The 18,473-nt window shown below is 39.4% G+C and overlaps 1 protein-coding gene across 1 annotated transcript in view; it reads left to right on the top strand.

Annotated features, from left to right (window-relative positions):
* MYO3B (myosin IIIB) overlaps positions 1–18,473 on the top strand; it is a 201,112-nt gene that overhangs the window by 108,031 nt on the left and 74,608 nt on the right. The window contains exons 13-14 of the mRNA XM_082689208.1: positions 6,254–6,314; positions 7,217–7,316. Coding sequence (XP_082545334.1) covers positions 6,254–6,314; positions 7,217–7,316 — 161 coding nt within the window. The remainder of the gene's footprint in view (positions 1–6,253; positions 6,315–7,216; positions 7,317–18,473) is intronic.

The following is an 18,473-nucleotide window of genomic DNA, read 5'->3' as shown; positions in this document are numbered from 1 at the left end:
GCCCCACGTCAGGCTCTCTGCTCAGCGGGGAGCCTGCTTCCTCCTCTCTCTCTGCCTGCCTCTGCCTGCTTGTGATCTCCGTCTATCAAATAAATAAATTTAAAAAATATATATATATAAATGTCAAATACTTCACATTGCCTCACACCACAAGACAATGTTGTCTAGGCATTAGTGGTGCTAAAACTAGTGCTGGATTAAGATGTACCCTTACCTTGCTCTCCTGACCAATTAATCTTCGGACTCAGTGTGGAGGTGCTTTGGCAGCATAGGACTGTCCCATTAACTATCAAGCATTTCTCAGAAGGTCTAATGAGCTCTTGATAATCCTTGCCTAATTCAATAATTTCCCTTTGGAATCTCTTTTTCTATGTCAGCAGGTTTTATGCTGTGCTGTTTTTTAACGTTTTTAGTTTAATTCTGGTTAGTTAAAATACAGTGTTGTTTTAGTTTCAGGCGTACAATATTTTAATTCAACAATTCCATACATCACCCGTGCTCATTAGGACAAGTGCCCTCCTTAATCCCATCACCTCTTTAACCCATCCCCCCACCCACCTCCCCTCTGGTAACTATCAGTTTGTTCTCTATAGTTAAGAGTCTGTTTCTTCTCGGGGCACCTGGGTGGCTCAGTGGGTTAAAACCTCTGCTTTTGGCTCAGGTCATGATCCCAGGGTCCTGGGATCGAGCCCCACATTGGGCTCTCTGCTCTGCAGGGAGCCTGCTTCCTCCTCTCTCTCTGCCTGCCTTTCTGCCTACTTGTGATCTCTGTCTGCCAAATAAATAAATAAAATCTTTAAAAAAAAAAAAAGTCTGTTTCTTCTCTCTCTCCCTCTTTTTTTTTTTTTCCCTTTGCTCATTTATTTTATTTCTTAAATTCTTCATGTGAGTGAAATCATATGGTATTTCTTTCTCTGACTTAGGTTGCTTAGTATATACTCTTTAGTTCCATCCACATCCTTGCAAATGGCAAAGTTTCATTCTTCTTTATGGCTGAGTAATAGCCCATTATGTATAGACACCAAATTGTCTTTATCCATTTATGTGTTGATGAACAAGTGCATCCATAATTTCACTATTATAAATAAAGTTGTGATAAACATAGGGATGCACGTATCCCTTTGAATTGTTGTTTATGTATTTTGGGGGCAAATACCCAGTAGTGTAATTGCTAGATTGTAGAGTAGTTCTATTTTTAACTTTCTGAGGAGCCTTCATACTGTTTTCCACTGTGGCTGTACCAGGTTGCATTCCCACCAATAGTACAGGAGAGATCCTCTTTCTCCACATCCTTGCCAACACTTGCTATTTCTTGTTTTTGATTTTAGCCATTCTGACAGGTGTGAGATGATATCTCATTGTAGTTTTGATTTGCATTTCCCTGATGGCAAATGATAATGAACATCTTTCCATGTGTCTGTTGGCTACCTGGATGTCTTCTTTGGAAAAATGTCAGTTCATGTCTTTTGCCCATTTTTAATTGGATTATTTGTTTTTTGAGTGTTGAGTGTGTAACTTCTTTGTATATTTTGGATACTAATCTTTTATTGGACATGTCATTTGTAGATATAGTCTCCCATTCTGTAAGTTGTCTTTTAGTTTTATTGATTGTTTCCTTTGCTGGGCAGAAGCATTTTATTTTGATGTAGTCGCAGTAGTTCATTTTTTATTTCATTTCTTTTGCCTTAGGAGACATATCTAGAAAAAAGTTGCTATGCCCAGTGTCAAAAAAGGTTACTGCCTGTGTTCTCTTCCAGGACTTTTATGGTTTCAAGTCTTACAATTAGGTCTTTAACCCACTTTGAATTTATTTTTGTTTATGGTGTAAGAAAGTGGTCCAGTTTCTTTTCCACATGTTACTGTCCAGTTTTCTCAACACCATTTGTTGAAGAAATTGTCCTTTTTCTGTTGGATACTCTTTCCTTCTTTGTCAAAGATTAATTGATCAGATAGTTATGGGTTAATTTCTGGGTTTTCTACTCTGTTCCATTGGTCTCCATGTCTGTTTTTATTCCTGTATCATACTGTTTCAATCACTATAGCTTTGTAATATAACTTGAAATCCAGAATTGTGATTTCTCCACCTTCGCTTTTCTTGTTCAAGATTGCTTTGGCTATTCAGGGTCTTTTGGGGTTCCATATAAATTTTAGATTATTTGGTCTAGTTGTGTGGAAAATGTTGTTGGCATTTTGATAGGAATTGAATTAAATGTATAGTTTCTTTGTGTAGTATAGAGACTTTAACAATATTTGCTCTTCCAATCCATGGGCATAGAAATGTCTTTCCATTTCTTTTGTCATCTTCACTTTCTTTCATCAGTGTTTTATAGTTTTCAGAGTATAGGTCTTTTACCTCTTTCGTTAAGTTTATTCCTAGGTATCATTATTTTTGGTACAATTGTAAATGGGATTGGTTTCTTAATTTCTCTTTCTGCTGCTTCATTAGTGGTGTATAGAGGTGTCACAGATTTCTGAACATTGATTTTGTATCCTGTGACTTTACTGAGTTTATCAGTGCTAGCAGGTGTTTTTTTGTTTTGTTTTGTTTTGTTTTTAAGAATCTTTCAGGTTTTCTATATATAGTATCATGTAATCTGCAAATAATGAAAAGTTTTACTTCTTCCTTTCCAATTTGGATACCTTTTATTTCTTTGTTGTCTGATTGCAATGGCTAGGATTTCTAGTAGTATGTTGAATTCAAGTGGTGAGAGTGAACATCCATGTCTTGTTCATGACCTTAGGTGAAAGCTCTCAGTTTTTCGCCCATTGAGGATGGTACTAGCTGTGGGTTCTTCATATGTATAACCTGTATTATGTTGATGTATGTTCCCTCTCAACCTAATTTGTTGAGGTTTTTATTATGAATGGATGTTGTACTTTGTCAAATTGTGGTGCACTATTTATGCACTAGTTATGATATGAACCAAGTCATTAGTTTCTTGATCCTTGATTCCCTCACCTGTAAAATGGGTATAAAAATATAACCAATTCACATGGCTGTTAGAAGTGTTATATGAAATGACCATGTATCCATTCTTTGACCGATGCCTGGTGAGATATATGCATACAATAAGCATTGGTTATTTTTTATTATTGTGATTTTCCTTATTATTGTGCTTGTTACTTATTTCATTAAGTGACAGCTTATGGAGCATTATCATTGACTGCCAGTCTCAAGTCCTTGAAGCAGATGACAAAATATCAGATAAATTGCTGCAAAGGAGTTGAGGCAGTTAGACTTTTGAAGAAAACTATACCATTTTTTATTTTATTTTTTAAAAAGATTTTATTTATTTGAGGGAGAGAGAGTACATGCACGAGCAGGGGGAGGTCCAGAGGGAGAGGGAGAAATAGACTCCCTCTGAGCAGGGAGCCTGATGAGGGGCTCAATCCCAGGATCCTAGGATCGCGACCTGAGCCAAGGCAGACACAACAGGCTTAACTACCTAGGTGGCCCATAATAGCAGGTTGGGATTTGTCTCAAATAAGGGCTGCTCAGATTAGAATTTCCTAAGGCATGTTATAGGAACCAGTAGGCCCCTAACATATTCCCTGGGAGAAGGGTGCCACTCTAAGATTACATCTGGGAAATGCTGTGTGTTGTTTTCTACTGGTGGAGTTTCACTGTGCATGGCATTAAGCTAAAGGTTCTGGAAAGCCTCTTGAGAAAGAAATCTGCTTTAGTTTGGGCACCTGGGTGGCTCAATGGGTTGGGGCCTCTGCCTTCGGCTCGGGTCGTGATCCCGGCATCCTGGGATCAGGCCCCGTGTCGGGCTCTCTGCTCAGCAGGGAGCCACCTCTCTCTCTCTCTGCCTGCCTCTCTGCCTACTTGTGATCTATGCCTGTCGAATAAATAAATAAATAAATCTTAAAAAAAAAAAAAGAAATCTGCTTTAGTCAAGTATTTGCTTAAATCAGGTGTTTTCTAATCTGTTTGCCTATCATTACTACCCATCCCATCCTTGCTTTTATAAAACCAAGTAATACATATAAACGTTGTATTGAGCTGCCTTAGATTCTCCCAAGGGCTTGAACGAGGAGGGGCTCAGACTGCTGAGCTGACCCTCAGCGGAGAGTTGGAAGATGTCTGCTCCTGGCTTTTGGATCCTACAAAGCCATACAAGTGAGCAGAGTTCTTAAGAGGTTTCATTTCCATGTTGGGGCTTGTAGGGTAGAAATTAGAAAGCCCATAGTAATGTGACAGCTAACCTCTCTTCCTTCGATTGTCTTCAAACCTTTCCAGGACTCACTCCTCGAGGACCTCAGAGTCCATCTGTCATTTAGGTGTCCCAGAACCATTGGGACTTGCCTAGGCTGACAGGAATGAGTTCCTTGGTCTGATGCACAGAAACCAAAAGGTATAGAGGGTGTCAAGTTTCAGAGGAGGACAAAGGATTTGAAGTCAGACCAAAAGGGGTCAGTGTTTTAGCTCTGCCAGGTAGTAACCTGGTCCCTAGCCAAGTTCCTTACCCTCTCTGAACTACAGTTTCTTCATCTATATAATAGGAACAATTAAAGCACTTAGCTCAAATGGTTGTGAAATTCTCATTAGATTATAAAAGCATTTTTTAAAATATGAAGTGTTATTTAAAAGCTCATTATGTGCTATGGTGAGTGTTGTGAATTGTGTAAGACTGATGATTCACAGACTTATACCCCTGAAACAATACGTTATATGTCAATTTAAAAAGGGAGGGGGATAAATACATAAATAAATAAAAGCTCATTTATTTAATGTTAATGTTAAGGGTATTCTTGCTGATCTTCATATTTGAGGATCTACTAATCATTCTTTTATTCATTCAAATAAATATTGTCAAATATTTATTGAGCACTTTGCAACATACCAGCTCCTAGGGTTAGGTGCTGATGGAGAGTATAGAATAAAGCAGCTCCGATCCCTGCCTTCTTGGAATGTACATTCCATAGTGGGAGATATATGATAAACAAATATGTACACAAATAAGTGCATCATTATAGTCTCCTGTCTTCAGGTACTGATGTGATATATATTTTTTTAAAGATTTATTTATTTATTTGTCAGAGAGAGAGAGGGAGAGAGAGCGAACACAGGCAGATAGAATGGCAGGCAGAGGCAGAGGGAGAAGCAGACTCCCTGCTGAGCAAGGAGCCCGATGCGGGACTCGATCCCAGGACGCTGGGATCATGACCTGAGCCGAAAGCAGCTGCTTAACCAACTGAGCCACCCAGGCGTCCCATGATGTGATATTTTTTAAATGAGATATTGCTTATACTCTCCATATGGATGTATTTTGAAGGTATTATCCATGAACTGTTCATAGAAAATACAGAAAATGAATTTATCAGTTTCAATAAAGAATACAATTTTTAATATAGAACTAGAAGATACCTTAGGAATGGTTTATCTCAATCCCTTCATTTTACAGATGATGAAAATTAGAAACCAGAATACTGTAGAAATATCCCCAGTCTGTGTGTGTGTGTGTGTGTGTGTGTGTGAGAGAGAGAGAGAGAGAGAGAGAGAGACACCAGGGATCTTGACACAGGAATTAGAACCCAGATTTCTTTTCCCCTAGTCAGTGCTTTGCACTCTGCTGGGTTCTATCTGAAAGGGCCAGCTCGTATTTTAACAGTGAGTAATAATTACCACACTTTTATACAATGGCTTTCAATTACTAGAAATTAGGGATACAGTACAATTGATTTTTCCAAACTTTATTCCATAAAACATTAGTATTTTAATAGGTGTTTGTAGATTATCATTTTTTAAGTTGCTTGATCAAATTAGTTTGAGAAACTACACCCACCTTCCAACCCTGCCTTTAGGAATCCATAAATGAATGTTGTGATAGTAAAAGATTATTCCTGAACTGTACAACTCAGTATTTCCCATACTTATTTGACTACAGAATTTATTTTGAATTATCTAACAATTTGATTACAGTGTGCTGGCTGGGAAGTACAAACTTAGCATCAGTTTTGTTGACTTCTTGGTAAAGTCTGTGAAAGCCCAATAGTGAACTAAATTGTATCATACAACTTTAAAAAGGGCAGCTACTACAGTCTTAGAACCTCAGGCTGACTAGGACTATAGGAGTAATACTTAGTAGGATGCATTTTCTTCAGTTGACCATGTCCTTTTAATTGAGGACCAGAATGGAAAATAATGGGAACATAGTATGTTCTGATACCTCTTTGGAGGAAAGCAATCCTCTTTAAGTTCTTAAAACATGATTTCAAGTCATTTATAAATGATTATTTTTCTTTTTAGGCATCCACAAACCCAGTGTTCTCCAAAAGGGTGTGATGTCTCCGCAGGACATTCAAATAAGGTAGCTGGACACCTTGATTCCAAAATGACTGTGTATCTTTATTTCAGACTTGTCCAAGTCGATGGTTGTGAAGCCTGTCTGTGGCTGCTTGGTCAGGTCATCCAAACATGAAACTGTTAGTGATATTTTGAAGTCTTTGAGACAAAAGCCCAGCTTGCTAAAGAACTTTGGTTCAGCAGAGAGACAGGGAGGTACAGTGAAGAGAGAATCAAAAGCCTGGAAATTTGCTGCTGAGAATAAATGCTAGCTGCTCCCTGAGGTGATTTGTCTGTGCACTCCACTCTCTACAGATGTTAGAGCCTCTTTTTGAGTAAGGACCCGAGGTTCTTTGGTAGCACTTTGATATCCTGCTCGAATTCAATATGTGAAATGGAGGCGTCTCTCTGTGACTTGGAGCCCACAGCAGGCTTTGAAGTCTGATCCAATTTTTGCTGCCTACTATTTGATGTTGAAAGGATGAAATGAAGAAAATGTACAGTTTTTGCCAGTAACTCTGCTGAGCATATGTAAGATTAAAAAAACAAAATCCTTTGGATGATGTACTTAGAAATGTTAAGTAGATTAATACCTTCCTATAGGTTTTCTTTTTTCTTTCTTAGGGATAAAAATTAAGTATAGGAGAAAATCAGCACATAGCTGTTTTTTATATTCTGGACTATAATTAATTTAAGAGAGGGCTAAGTTGACTTGTTCAGGGGAAGAAATAAATGAATTAAGCAAAAGGTGCTGAGACTCTGCTACTAATTGTCCCAAGGAGAGGACCTCCACTCAATTCTCATGCAAGACAGGGGCAACTCACATGACCCAAATATACTTAGCTTCTTCCACATATCATCAGGGTTAAAGGTCCCTTAGTTAAATGGAAGCTATGTCCTTGACGCTGCTTCTTCTTCTTTGTGAAGCACTCCATTTCTGGGACTGATCTGCTATCTTCTCGGACATGCCATGCTGCCCCAGGTTGCCCAGGACCAAGTCCCTCAAAAGGAGCCCCTACAAAGCTTGGTAAGAACATTTTGAATTGCATGCTGCTTCTCCCTTTTGCATGCTTGTGTATTTTTTGATGAGTTGGTTAGGCAGGACTATCTAAAAAGTAGGACTCAGTAATATGACTTAATGTTAGCGAAAAATTCAGGTTTGTGCAGCCTTTAAGGCTGGAAGCAAAACATGTATTAAAAGTAGCCATGGGACACCTGGGTGGCTCAGTGGGTTGGGCCTCTGCCTTCAGCTCAGGTCATGATCTCATGATCTCATGACCTGGGGTTGAGCCCCGCATCAGGCTTTCTGCTCAGGGGGGAGCCTGTTCCCCCCTGCGTCCCCCCACCCGCCTACCTCTCTGCCTACTTGTGATTTCTCTCTCTCTGTCAAATAAATAAATAAAATCTATTTAAAAAAATAGCCATAGAGAGCCTAGATGGCTTGGTTGGGAGATTGCCTTTGGCCTAGGTCATGGACCCAGAGTTCTGGGATCAAGCCCTGCATCAGGATCCCTGCCAAGTGAGCAGGGAATCTTCTTCTCCCTCTGCCTTCTACCCCATCTGCTTGTGCTCTCCTTCTCTCTGTCAAATAAATAAATAAAATCTTAAAAAAATAAAAATAAAAATAAAGGTACCCATTTACTGCTTCCTCATGCCACTCAAGTTTACTTCTCTGAGGGAAGAAAGAGAATATCAAAGACCATTATTTCCCTTAACCTGTTAAGAACCTCAAATTAGGAAACTGCCTCGCAATTTCATTTTGTCAAAGGAAAGACAGACAACTGGTCAGCGTCCAGTGGAACAGATCATTTTGGGTCAAAATCTAGGGCTTGTAAAGAATATGGATTTAGAGAGTAGTTCTGCTCTTTTGGCAATACATTTGGCAATTCTTTCAGCAAGAGTACACACATCTTGCCACACTCCTTTGGGAAATAGCAATTTATGGCCCCCTTTCTAAATTTTTTGCTTCAGAATATGGTGAAAGTTAGTTTGGGGTTTATGTGTGGCTATAATGTGTGGTTTATGTGTACTTCTGGAAGATAAAATAGAAGCATTATTGTAAGAAATACTTAAGAACCAGAAGATACTAAGAGCAATGTGGATCTTCCAAAGAAAGAAACTTTTTCAGCTTAAAATACTGACATTACACTCAGTATTGACTTCATCTATTTTTCTGGAATATGCAATAAATTCTCAGGTCTCTCCAAATTTCTTCTTAGCCTGTTTTTTAGTAACAAAGTAGTACAATATGAAGTGAAGAATGTACAATAAGTGTGTTAGGACTTCAGTCTATATGGAACTTAGGCTCTTGGAGAGAGACAAGAGAGGATGAGTGTACTATAGCAGAGCCTTTTAAATGGGTATGCAGAAAATGATAAATCTATCAAAGGGAATATTAGCCCCATTGTGTTCAGTGTTCCCACACAGCCAGATGGTGTTCAGGAATAAGGCCACAATGAGGTAGGGATAGGAGTAGTACAAAAAAAGGGGGAAATTTAGGGAAAAGACAGTGTGGTAGAGCAGAATCCATTATGCAAGAATTTGGTTGGCATTTGTCTCTATCCAAACAGACAATCTCTACCTTTTAATTGTATTGTTTAGACCATTTATATTTAATGTGATTATTGATGTATTTTTGCCTTAAATCTTACCATCTTGCTGTTTGTTTTCAATTTCTCCCATCCAATCTTAGTTCACTTTTGACATTCTATTTTAAAATATATGTAAAAAGAAAAATTTTAAGTATGATTGAGTAGCCAAAGGCACAGATTCTAGAATGAGACCTGCCTGGATTCAAATCTCTGTTCTCCTGTGTAGTATTAACTGAGTTATGAAACAAATCCCTATCTCAGTACTTACACATATCAAACGAGGAAATGGTAATTCATAGCTGAGGGGTTATCCTCAGGATCCAATGAGCTGGTAGTACAAGCAAAGAGCACAGCATGGTGTCTGGTTCATGACAACGGTACATTATTTCAGCTGTTGCTGTTGTACTCATTGCTATTGATATTATATAAATGCAAATTTAATCTATAAGTATGAAAAACAGAGAAATAAAGTTCTTATTGTAAGGCACTAAATTTTGGTAGGAGTCTATAGGAAGTAAAAATATATTGTATTTTGAGTTAACTATTAAAGAGATTTGTTTGATTATAATCATCTTTCTTGGTCTTTAGGAAAGTATTTCCAAAGTCAAGCTCACTAATAAGCTACACATCTGACTTACTATAAGTGGCTCAGATGCACTTTCCTGTCACACTTGTTTTTTCCCTCCAATCTGGATGGTTTTCTCTTGGGTTTGCCACTATCACCATTACTTCTCCTTACACTCTTGTAAATAGCATCCAAAGTAGTCTTCCTGCTTCCGTTCTTTTCCTCCTTCAACTTATCTTCTGCACAGATATCTGAGGAGATTTTTTTCTTTTTTTTTTTCTTTTATTTATTTGACAGACAGAAACCACAAGTAGGCAGAGAGGCAGGCAGAGAGAGAAAGGGAAGCAGGCTCTCCGCTGACTAATGTGGGACTCGATCCCAGGACCTTGAGATCATGACCTAAGCTGAAGGCAGAGGCTTGACCCCCTGAGCCACCCAGGCACCCCCTGAGGAGATTTTCTAAAGCATACTCTGATACTAACATTCCCTTCCTCCATATTCCTCCATGGCTCCCCATTGCTTCAGCATCAGCTCTAAATTTCTCGGTGTGACATTCAAGGCTATCTCTGGTATGGTCTTAAACTTCCTTTCTAGCTCTATCTTCCACTGATCTTTCTTCCTCATTCTTTGCTTCAGAATATCCAAACTGTTCTCTGTTCTCCAAGCATACCTAGTATGTCCTTCCTCTCCTCTGTGACATGGCTCACACAGTGCCCTCTGCCCCATCTATCCTTCTTCCTGTTCACTTTCAGTCCTTCCCATTCTTTTTTTTTTTTTTTTTTTTAAAGAACATGAGTTGAGAGGAAGAGGGAGAGAGAGACAGAGGAAGAGGGAAAGAGAGAATCTTAAGTATGCTCCATGCCTGGCACACAGCCCAATGCAGTTCTCAATCTCACGACCCTGAGATCATGACCTGAGCCAAAATCAAGAGTTAGATTAGGATGCTTAACTGACTGAGCCACTCATTCTCCCTGGTCCTCTCCATTCTTGATTCCCCATAGTTCAAGGGAGTCAAGACTCCCTTGACTCTTCTTTTAGTACTTATCACATCCTGCCTTACATTATATTTTCATTCATCTACTAGATTTTAAACTCTCTGGGATTTTATCTTTTCATTTCTGTATTCTCTCCTCACAGCCTAGCCTACATCTTTTTCTTTTTTTAAGATTTTATTTATTTATTTGACAGACAGAGATCACAAGTAGACAAAGAGGCAGGCAGAGAGAGGAGGAAGCAGGCTTCCTGCTGAGCAGAGAGCCCGATGCAGGGCTCGATCCCAGGACCCTGGGATCATGACCTGAGCTGAAGGCAGAGGCTTAACCCACTGAGCTACCCAGGTGCCCCTAGCCTACATCTTCTAACTGAATTCTTGAGCATCCAAAGCCGTGATGAAATATAATGGAAGCAAGAATGTAATGAAGCTCTTGAATGAGGCAGAGAAAAGTTTTAAAATGTATTTCTAATAATCCTGGAATAAAATAAATGTCTCTTAGTCACCCCCATATAGGATAGTATACCACTAGATCAGGTTAAAGTTATCCAACCTGTTTTATTTTGTTGCTGTTGTTTTGAGTGGGGGAAAGAAAAAGGTTTAGGCAGGAAAATGCATTATGTAGAAAGTAGCAAAGATGGATCAAAGAGCAGAAGCTCTCCAATTATATGTTTTCAAGGTTATCAGCTGCAGAAATAAGAGTATATTCTGTAAGAAACATTTCAGCAAGTTATACTTTTGCGTTTAATTTTTTGCCTTGAATTACCCATTGTTTCAACCTATATTTCTATGGAAGACTGAACGAGAATATTGTGATCTTTCAGTATAAAAAAACCCCCCTAACATCCAACAAGTTAGCCTTGTAACTTCCAATGACTGCTAATAACTTCACTGTTGTATGGAGTGGTCTGGTGGGGTGGGGGGTGGAGGAAGGTGGGGAATAAATCTAAAGCTCCTGTCAGGCCAGCTCTGTTCAGGGCAGGCATGCAAAGAAGTGTACAGATGTGGAGCTTGTACAAAGGCTGTCTTCAGCACCTTAGTCAGAGAGTCTCAGAAGTAGTCCTTAATTTGTCCATCTGAGCCTGACTCATCTTTACATAGAAGAGGAAAGCACAGAATACCTAGGAAGTACATAATAAGAATCACTTTGCAACTAATTCAAGCAGTGAAATTATTTAATTAGACCAGATAGGCATATAGACAGGCTTGGTCTGATTTTACTGTTTAAAATGTATTCTTTAGATATTTGTCCTTATATTTATTATCCATCTATTTACTCAGCAATTACTAATACTTACTAAGTGCCAGGAACTGTCCTGTTCTCGGACTTCTTATACTGTTTTAAAAGATCAGTTTTGGGTTGGTTGTTTTAATTTCCAATTTGCACAGATACTTTTGTGAATAAAATAGAAAATAATTATAGCTGACCCTTCAACAACACAGGGGTTAGGAGTGCTGACCACTACGCAGTCAAAAATCCATGTCGAACTTTTGGTGCATCAAAAATTTAACTACTCATAATGTACTGTTGACCTTACTGATAACATAAGTAGTTGATTAATGCTATAATGTGTGTTATATGTATTATATACTGTACTCTTATAGTAATACCTTTTTCTTAATTTTTTTCAGTATTTCTAAACTGTGCAGTTCATCTAAGAGCTTTTCCAAATTGTTGCAAATCTAAAAATAATTTCCAATTATCTTTTGGGAAAAAACCCTGTATAAGTGAACCTACACAATTCAAACCTGTGTTTTTCAAAGGTTACCTACTAGTTACATAATTGCATACTTAGATGTATCGATATCAAAATGATCTAAACTTTTCTAAATTTCTTACTCTAAATTATTCTAAATTTCTTTACTAATCTCATTGGGACAAGTAGCAAGAGTCAGCCCACACACCACATACAGCACTAACACTGTTCTAGGCATATGTGATAAATCAGGGAAAAACAGTAAAAAATTTCTGTCCTCACAGTGCTACGTTCCAGCAGAGGGAGATGACAATAAATAGTAAGCATAGTACTAAAGTCAGTGGTATGGGATGTTAGAAGGGTCAAGTGTTATGAGGGAGAAAATACTGCGAGGGAGACTTTCAGAGTAGCCAAAGTATGGAAGAGGGGGTTGGGGATGACAGCACTTTTAAATGGGGTGGACAGGGTTGGTTTCACTGAGAAGACTTGAAAGTGGTGAGCAAATTAGCCATGCAGTATTTGGGAGAAGAGCATTCCAGGCAAAGGGAATACCATGGCAAAGGCCGTGAGGGAAGAGCCTGCATGAACAGGGAGTGGTGGAAAGAAGCCCTGTGGTGGGAGCTGGGAGAACCAGAGGAAATGGTAGGAGGTGAAGAGCCAGATGATACAGGTGAGGAGCCACATCAGCACCTGTTCTTCTCCTCCTCCCCTCTCCATCCCCCTCTTCCTCCCCCCTCCTCTTCCTTCCCCTCCTTCTCTTCCCCCTATTCCTCCTCCTTCTCCTTCTTCTTCTACTTTTACTTCTTCTACTTCTTCTAACTTTTATTTATTAAATAATCTCTACCCCCAATATGGGACTTAAACTCACAACTCCAAGATCAAGAGTTCCATGCTCGGGGCACCTGGGTGACTCAGTCATTGAGTGTCTGACTCTTGATCTCAGCTCAGGTCTTGATCTCAGGGTCTTGAGGTCAAGCCCCATGTTGGGCTCTGTGCTAGGCATGGGGCATGCTTAAAAGAAATAAAAAATAAAAAAAAATAAAAAGAGTTGCATGCTCTACCAACCAAAGCAGTCTGGTGCCTCAGGTCAGTACTTCTTTTTTTTTTTTTTTTAATATTTTATTTATTTATCAGAGGGAGAGGGGGGGGAGAGAGCGAGCACAGGCAGACAAAATGGCAGGCAGAGGCAGAGGGAGAAGCAGGCTCCCTGCTGAGCAAGGAGCCCGATGTGGGACTCCATCCCAGGACGCTGGGATCATGACCTGAGCCGAAGGCAGCTGCTTAACCAACTGAGCCACCCAGGCGTCCCAGGTCAGTACTTCTTAATGACATAATAAGCACTCCAGGGATCTAGTCTAAATGAAGATTCTGATTCAGTAGGTCTGGGTGGCTCCAAAGATTCTGCAATACTTATAAGCTTCCAGGTGGTTGCCAGTATTGTTGCACTGAGGCCCACAACAGTGAGGGTATAAAGTCTGTGAAATGCAGAATGCTGAGCGTTTTCAGCCCAGGAGTGACTTGACCTGAGTTGTGTTCTAAAATGATTACTCTAGCCCCTTGGTTAAGAATAGGCTACAGATCTCATCAGTGAAATGAGATATTCTGGGTAAGTTTCATTTTCCAGACAGCTGAAACTTTCTAAAACCTATCACTCCCTTTCATTCTAAGTGCAATGAATACAATTCTGTAGTGTCTCAGAACATGATCATTAACAACAGTTATCACACGGGGCCATAATGCAGAGAGGGTCCTAGAGATCACTGTGAAATGGGACCACCTACCCTTTCCTGTGATACCTCACCTAAGTGAGGTAGTTCTGCATAGAACTGAGAGGTTTTCCTCGATGTAAGATTTTCAGTGCGAACACCAGGACAGCTCCAGGCACATAGAGACGAGTTGGTCAGCCTATTACGATACTAGAAGTTGAACTTGATTTGGAGAGGAACTATTTTTTTTTTTTAATTAGATCACTCTTCCAGGCAAGACAAAGCCTTAGATCCATGAGTCAGAATTGCCTCGAACTGCCTGCTTATGTTTGGAAGGGGTTACAAGCAGCTTACCAAACAGCAAGTACTGTGACCATGAAAGGCTCAGATGTCACCCATTTGACCAAAAGAGCATGTTCCTGCAGTGGAGTCTCAAAGGCAATATAATCCCTATTGGGAAAGCACATGGAAACCAAACCCTATGTGAAGGGAAGGCTGCTGGGCCTCTGTGGCCTGCATCCAATGCCATTATGGAATGTCACACATGAGATTTCAAGGCCTCTCTTATGCCCTCATATATGGGTAGTCTTCAGTACTCTAAATGCCTCCTCCTTTGGCATCATTGACCTGAGACATCTTTTCTTCTTGCCCAGATGCCACAGAATTCACCGTAAACCCTCATCAGTGAAACTGGTAAATCCTGTCTCAGGACTTTTCTCAGTGAGATAGTAAAGGAATTAGAGGCATAGAATTCTTACTCTGTTAGCATGGGAAGTGGGGAAAAAACACCTCCTTGTTAAAGGATCTTTTTTGATGAGTGGTGCTTAAACTTCAAGGTGCATCAAAATCAGTGGGCCCACTCTACAATCTCTGGTTTGGGATGGGAGAGGGATTTGTGTTTTTATCAGATTCCTAGGAGACATCATAGCGCTAGTCTGGGGACTACTGTTTGAGAACCACTGCTCTAGATAACCCCTATCTCTGCAATACCACACTGAATGAGAAAAAGTGAACCATATATGTATGATTTTCTATTCATTCAACAAACACTTATTGAGCACTCACTGTATTCAGCCATGGGCCCAGAAGTGAAATAAGATATTTAGAGAGTGTAATGTATTTCTAATATATTGGTCTTTACAGCTGTTATTTTCCAAACCAGGTTTGGGAATACACAAGTGTCCTTATTTATCTCAAGTGGTCTCATTAAATTCTCAGGAAGTTGTGAAGAACAAAGTTACTTGTAAAATTTACAAGTAATTTACAAGTAAACAAATTTACTTGTAACTTTGCTGTAGAGGAGGAGGAGGGGAGTGTTCCAGATTTTTATAGTGTCTCAATTTCTAAAATTATTAGGAATTATTGCTTTTAAAGGATATTTCTGTTTTGTAAACTCTGCCAGGCTTTGCCAGCCTCCCTTAAGGCAGAATTGCTCTAAACCCCACCAGATCTGAATATTTGCACAGATCTCTTATATGTATGTCATCACCAGAATGTTTGTGTTCTGGTTTTCTGCAAAACAATTGAGGCAAGGCCAGCATAAGGATTGCACGGTTTGAGGTTTATGGGCATGAAGGTAAAGGATGGAAGGAGAAAGAAAAGAGATTATAGCTCTCCTAATCCCAAACTTCATTTCTAATTTAGCCTGATTTATGTTAATCATATACTTTTCTCCTTTTGCTTCAAAGACCACCCCCAGATCTGGATTTGGGGTTGTTTTGCTTTTGTTTGGCTTTATTTTGTAATTTTGGAGAATGCAAATGGAGTGCTGGCTGGCCATTTACCCCAAATGAGGCTTCTGTCCAAAACTATGACTTTTAGGAGGAATTGTAGGTTGACTACCAACAAGAGAACATTCATTTTGGCACACAATTTTCTCCCTGAAATTTGGGGATCTGGATGATAAGGAGAATGGATGCAGTCCACAGAGGTCAGCATCACCGCCAGCTGAGGCGGCAAGATCCCAACCTTGCCTGAGGAGTTGAAGCTGGAGGGGAGGTGGCCACAGTCCAGGAGGTCATTGCTCAGCCACCATTCCCAAGGCTGCATGGCTCAGGGAAGGCCTTGTGACAGTCTGTTCTCATTTCTGCAACTCATTAAAGCACATTATGAAGTTGCATAGTTTGGGGTCATTATTTCTGCTTAGATTGTGACTGCAAATGTATCTGAGGCAAGTTCAGCAGGAACTTTTCCGGTGCTTTCCTGAGCGTGTCAGGTCAGGATGCACTTTCTGCGGATGCCAAGTGAAGTTCTGGCGTTGACCCAGGACATCAGGAGCGCAGCTGCCAGACAATGCAAGGCGGGGTGAGTGAGGTGAGTTAGGGTACTTCGCTTCCAGAATGGGAGGCTGATGGCATGGCCATAAAACGTGCTGATAGGAATTTTATTTTTAAATTCTTTTCTTACTTGATAAATCTGAAACAGCACATACTCTCTAGACTACCCTGTTAACCTTGGCTGCCTAGTTTGTTTTATTTTAAAGGATTCTTTTCAACTTTAAAATTAAACATACAGTTGTATAATGGTAGGAATGAGGAGTGGAGAGCTTTTTCTTTTTACTTTTGCTTGTTTTCCAAGATTAGGAGTAATACATTTTTTTTTAATTAATGACTTTTTTTCCCTAGTAGTTTGGGATTTTCAGAAAATTGAACAAAGTGCAGAATTCTCATATAAACCCTTATGTCTTCCCCTCCCCCAAGTTTTCCCTGTTGTTAACATCTGGCATTATTGTGGCTCAGTTGTTATAATGATGAGCCAATATTGATATGTTATTTACTAAGGTCGAGAATTCACAGTAGGGCTTACTCTTTGTGTTGTACACTCCGGGTTTTGACAAATGGGTTTTGACATGTATCCACCACTGTAGGATCATAGAGAGTAGTTTCACTTGCCTAAAAATCCCTTATGGCTCCACCTCTTTATCCCTCCATCCCTCCCCCTAAGCTCAGGGCAATATCTATTTCAGGAGTAAGGGTGGGGGGTGTTGTTTTTTGCTTGTTTGATTTTGTTCTTTTACTGTTTACAAATCTCACTTTTTCCAGAATGTAAATATACTTGGAATTACATACAAAGCTTCTTCAAATTGCCTTCTTTCAGTTACCAGTATGCATTTGAGCTCTTCTGTGTCTTTGCACAGCTTGATAGTCCATTTCTTTTTATTGCTGAAAGTACTCTATTGTGTGGCTGTTTATCCATTGTGTGGATCGTTTATCCATTCACCTCTTAAAGACATTTGGTTGCTTCCAAGTTTTGGCAATTATGAATAAAGTTGCTGTAAACATTTTTGTTCAGGTTTTTGTGTGAATATACGTTTTCAACTCTTTGGGGTAAATACCAAAGAGTGTGATTGCTAGATTATATGGTAAGAGTATGTTCAGCTTTTTAAGAAGCCGCCAAACTGTCTTCCAAAATAGCTGTACTATTTTGCATTCCCACCAGCCACAAATAAGAGTTCCTATTTCTCCAAGTCCTCGTCAGCATTTGGTGTTGTCAGTGTTTTGGATTTAGGCCATTTTAGTAGGTGTGTAGTATTATCTCATTGTTGTTTTAATTTCTGTTTCCCTGATGACATATGACTTGAAGCAACTGTTCATATGCTTATTTGCCACTTGTTTGCCTTCTTTTGTGTTTAGATCTTTTCCCCATTTTTAAATTGTTGTTTGTTTTCTTATTGTTAAGTTTTAAGAGTTCTGTATATATTTTGGATACCAGTCCTTTGCCAGATATGTTTTACAAATGTTTCTCTCAGTCTGTGGCTTGTCTTTTCATTTTTAAAGTAGTGTCTTTAGTAGAGCAGGAAGTAATTTTTTATATGTATATAACCAGGAAAAAAAAATGTTTTCAAATCAAACTGACTCCCATCTTGGCTTTGCACCCATTCCCCATCCAAGAAAGTTAGTAGTCTGAAAGGAACAAGATAATCAGACATTTAGATGTTAAACATATGAGAACCTGACACAAATGTGTTTCCCAAATTAAATATGATCAATTTTAAGTGCTATAGGGAGGCAAGACAGACCCAGTCCAAAGTTAATAAGAAAAAAAGTATGACTATATGCAGAACTATGCTAAGATTTTTTTCCAGTTTTCATTTTTCTTTGAGTTTCCTGTTTCCTTGCTACTTGTACTGATAAACTCACTAGAATTCCTAAAATGACCAAGAAAACTCCAGTTGTTAGCTTCCAGTAAAAACTGTAATTAGCAGAGGAAAAATTATTGGCTTAAATCAGAGCGGGCTGGAAGAGTGAAATGAATCCTTATTACTCATTCATTTAGATATTCAGCAGATATTCGTTCAGCACCTACTAAGTGGCAGACACCAAATTGGATGCTGGTGGTGTACAAGGTAGCAAGATCTAGGATTGTCCTTGTGAAGTTTACATTCCAAGGGGGAAATGGACAAGTAACTCCAAAATCAAGTCTCCTTTGACTGAAGTGTCAATAAGAATGAGCACTGATCTGAGCTCCAACAAGGGTACCAGGTCTCAGAGAGTGGAGAAGGGCCAGGTAGGTTTAAGCCAAAACTGAGAACTGAAAGGTGGGGGGTTAAGAATCTGCCAGGCAAAGAGGGGAGAAAGGTGTCTCCAGTCCTCTAACTGTTCCCTTTCCACACCTGGAAAAGCTCACATGGGAAA

This window comes from Mustela nivalis, assembly GCF_964662115.1.
Source record: "Mustela nivalis genome assembly, chromosome: 11".
Taxonomy (NCBI): domain Eukaryota; kingdom Metazoa; phylum Chordata; class Mammalia; order Carnivora; family Mustelidae; genus Mustela; species Mustela nivalis.
Note: the sequence above shows the minus strand (reverse complement) of the source record. Positions and strands in the feature narration are given on the sequence as shown.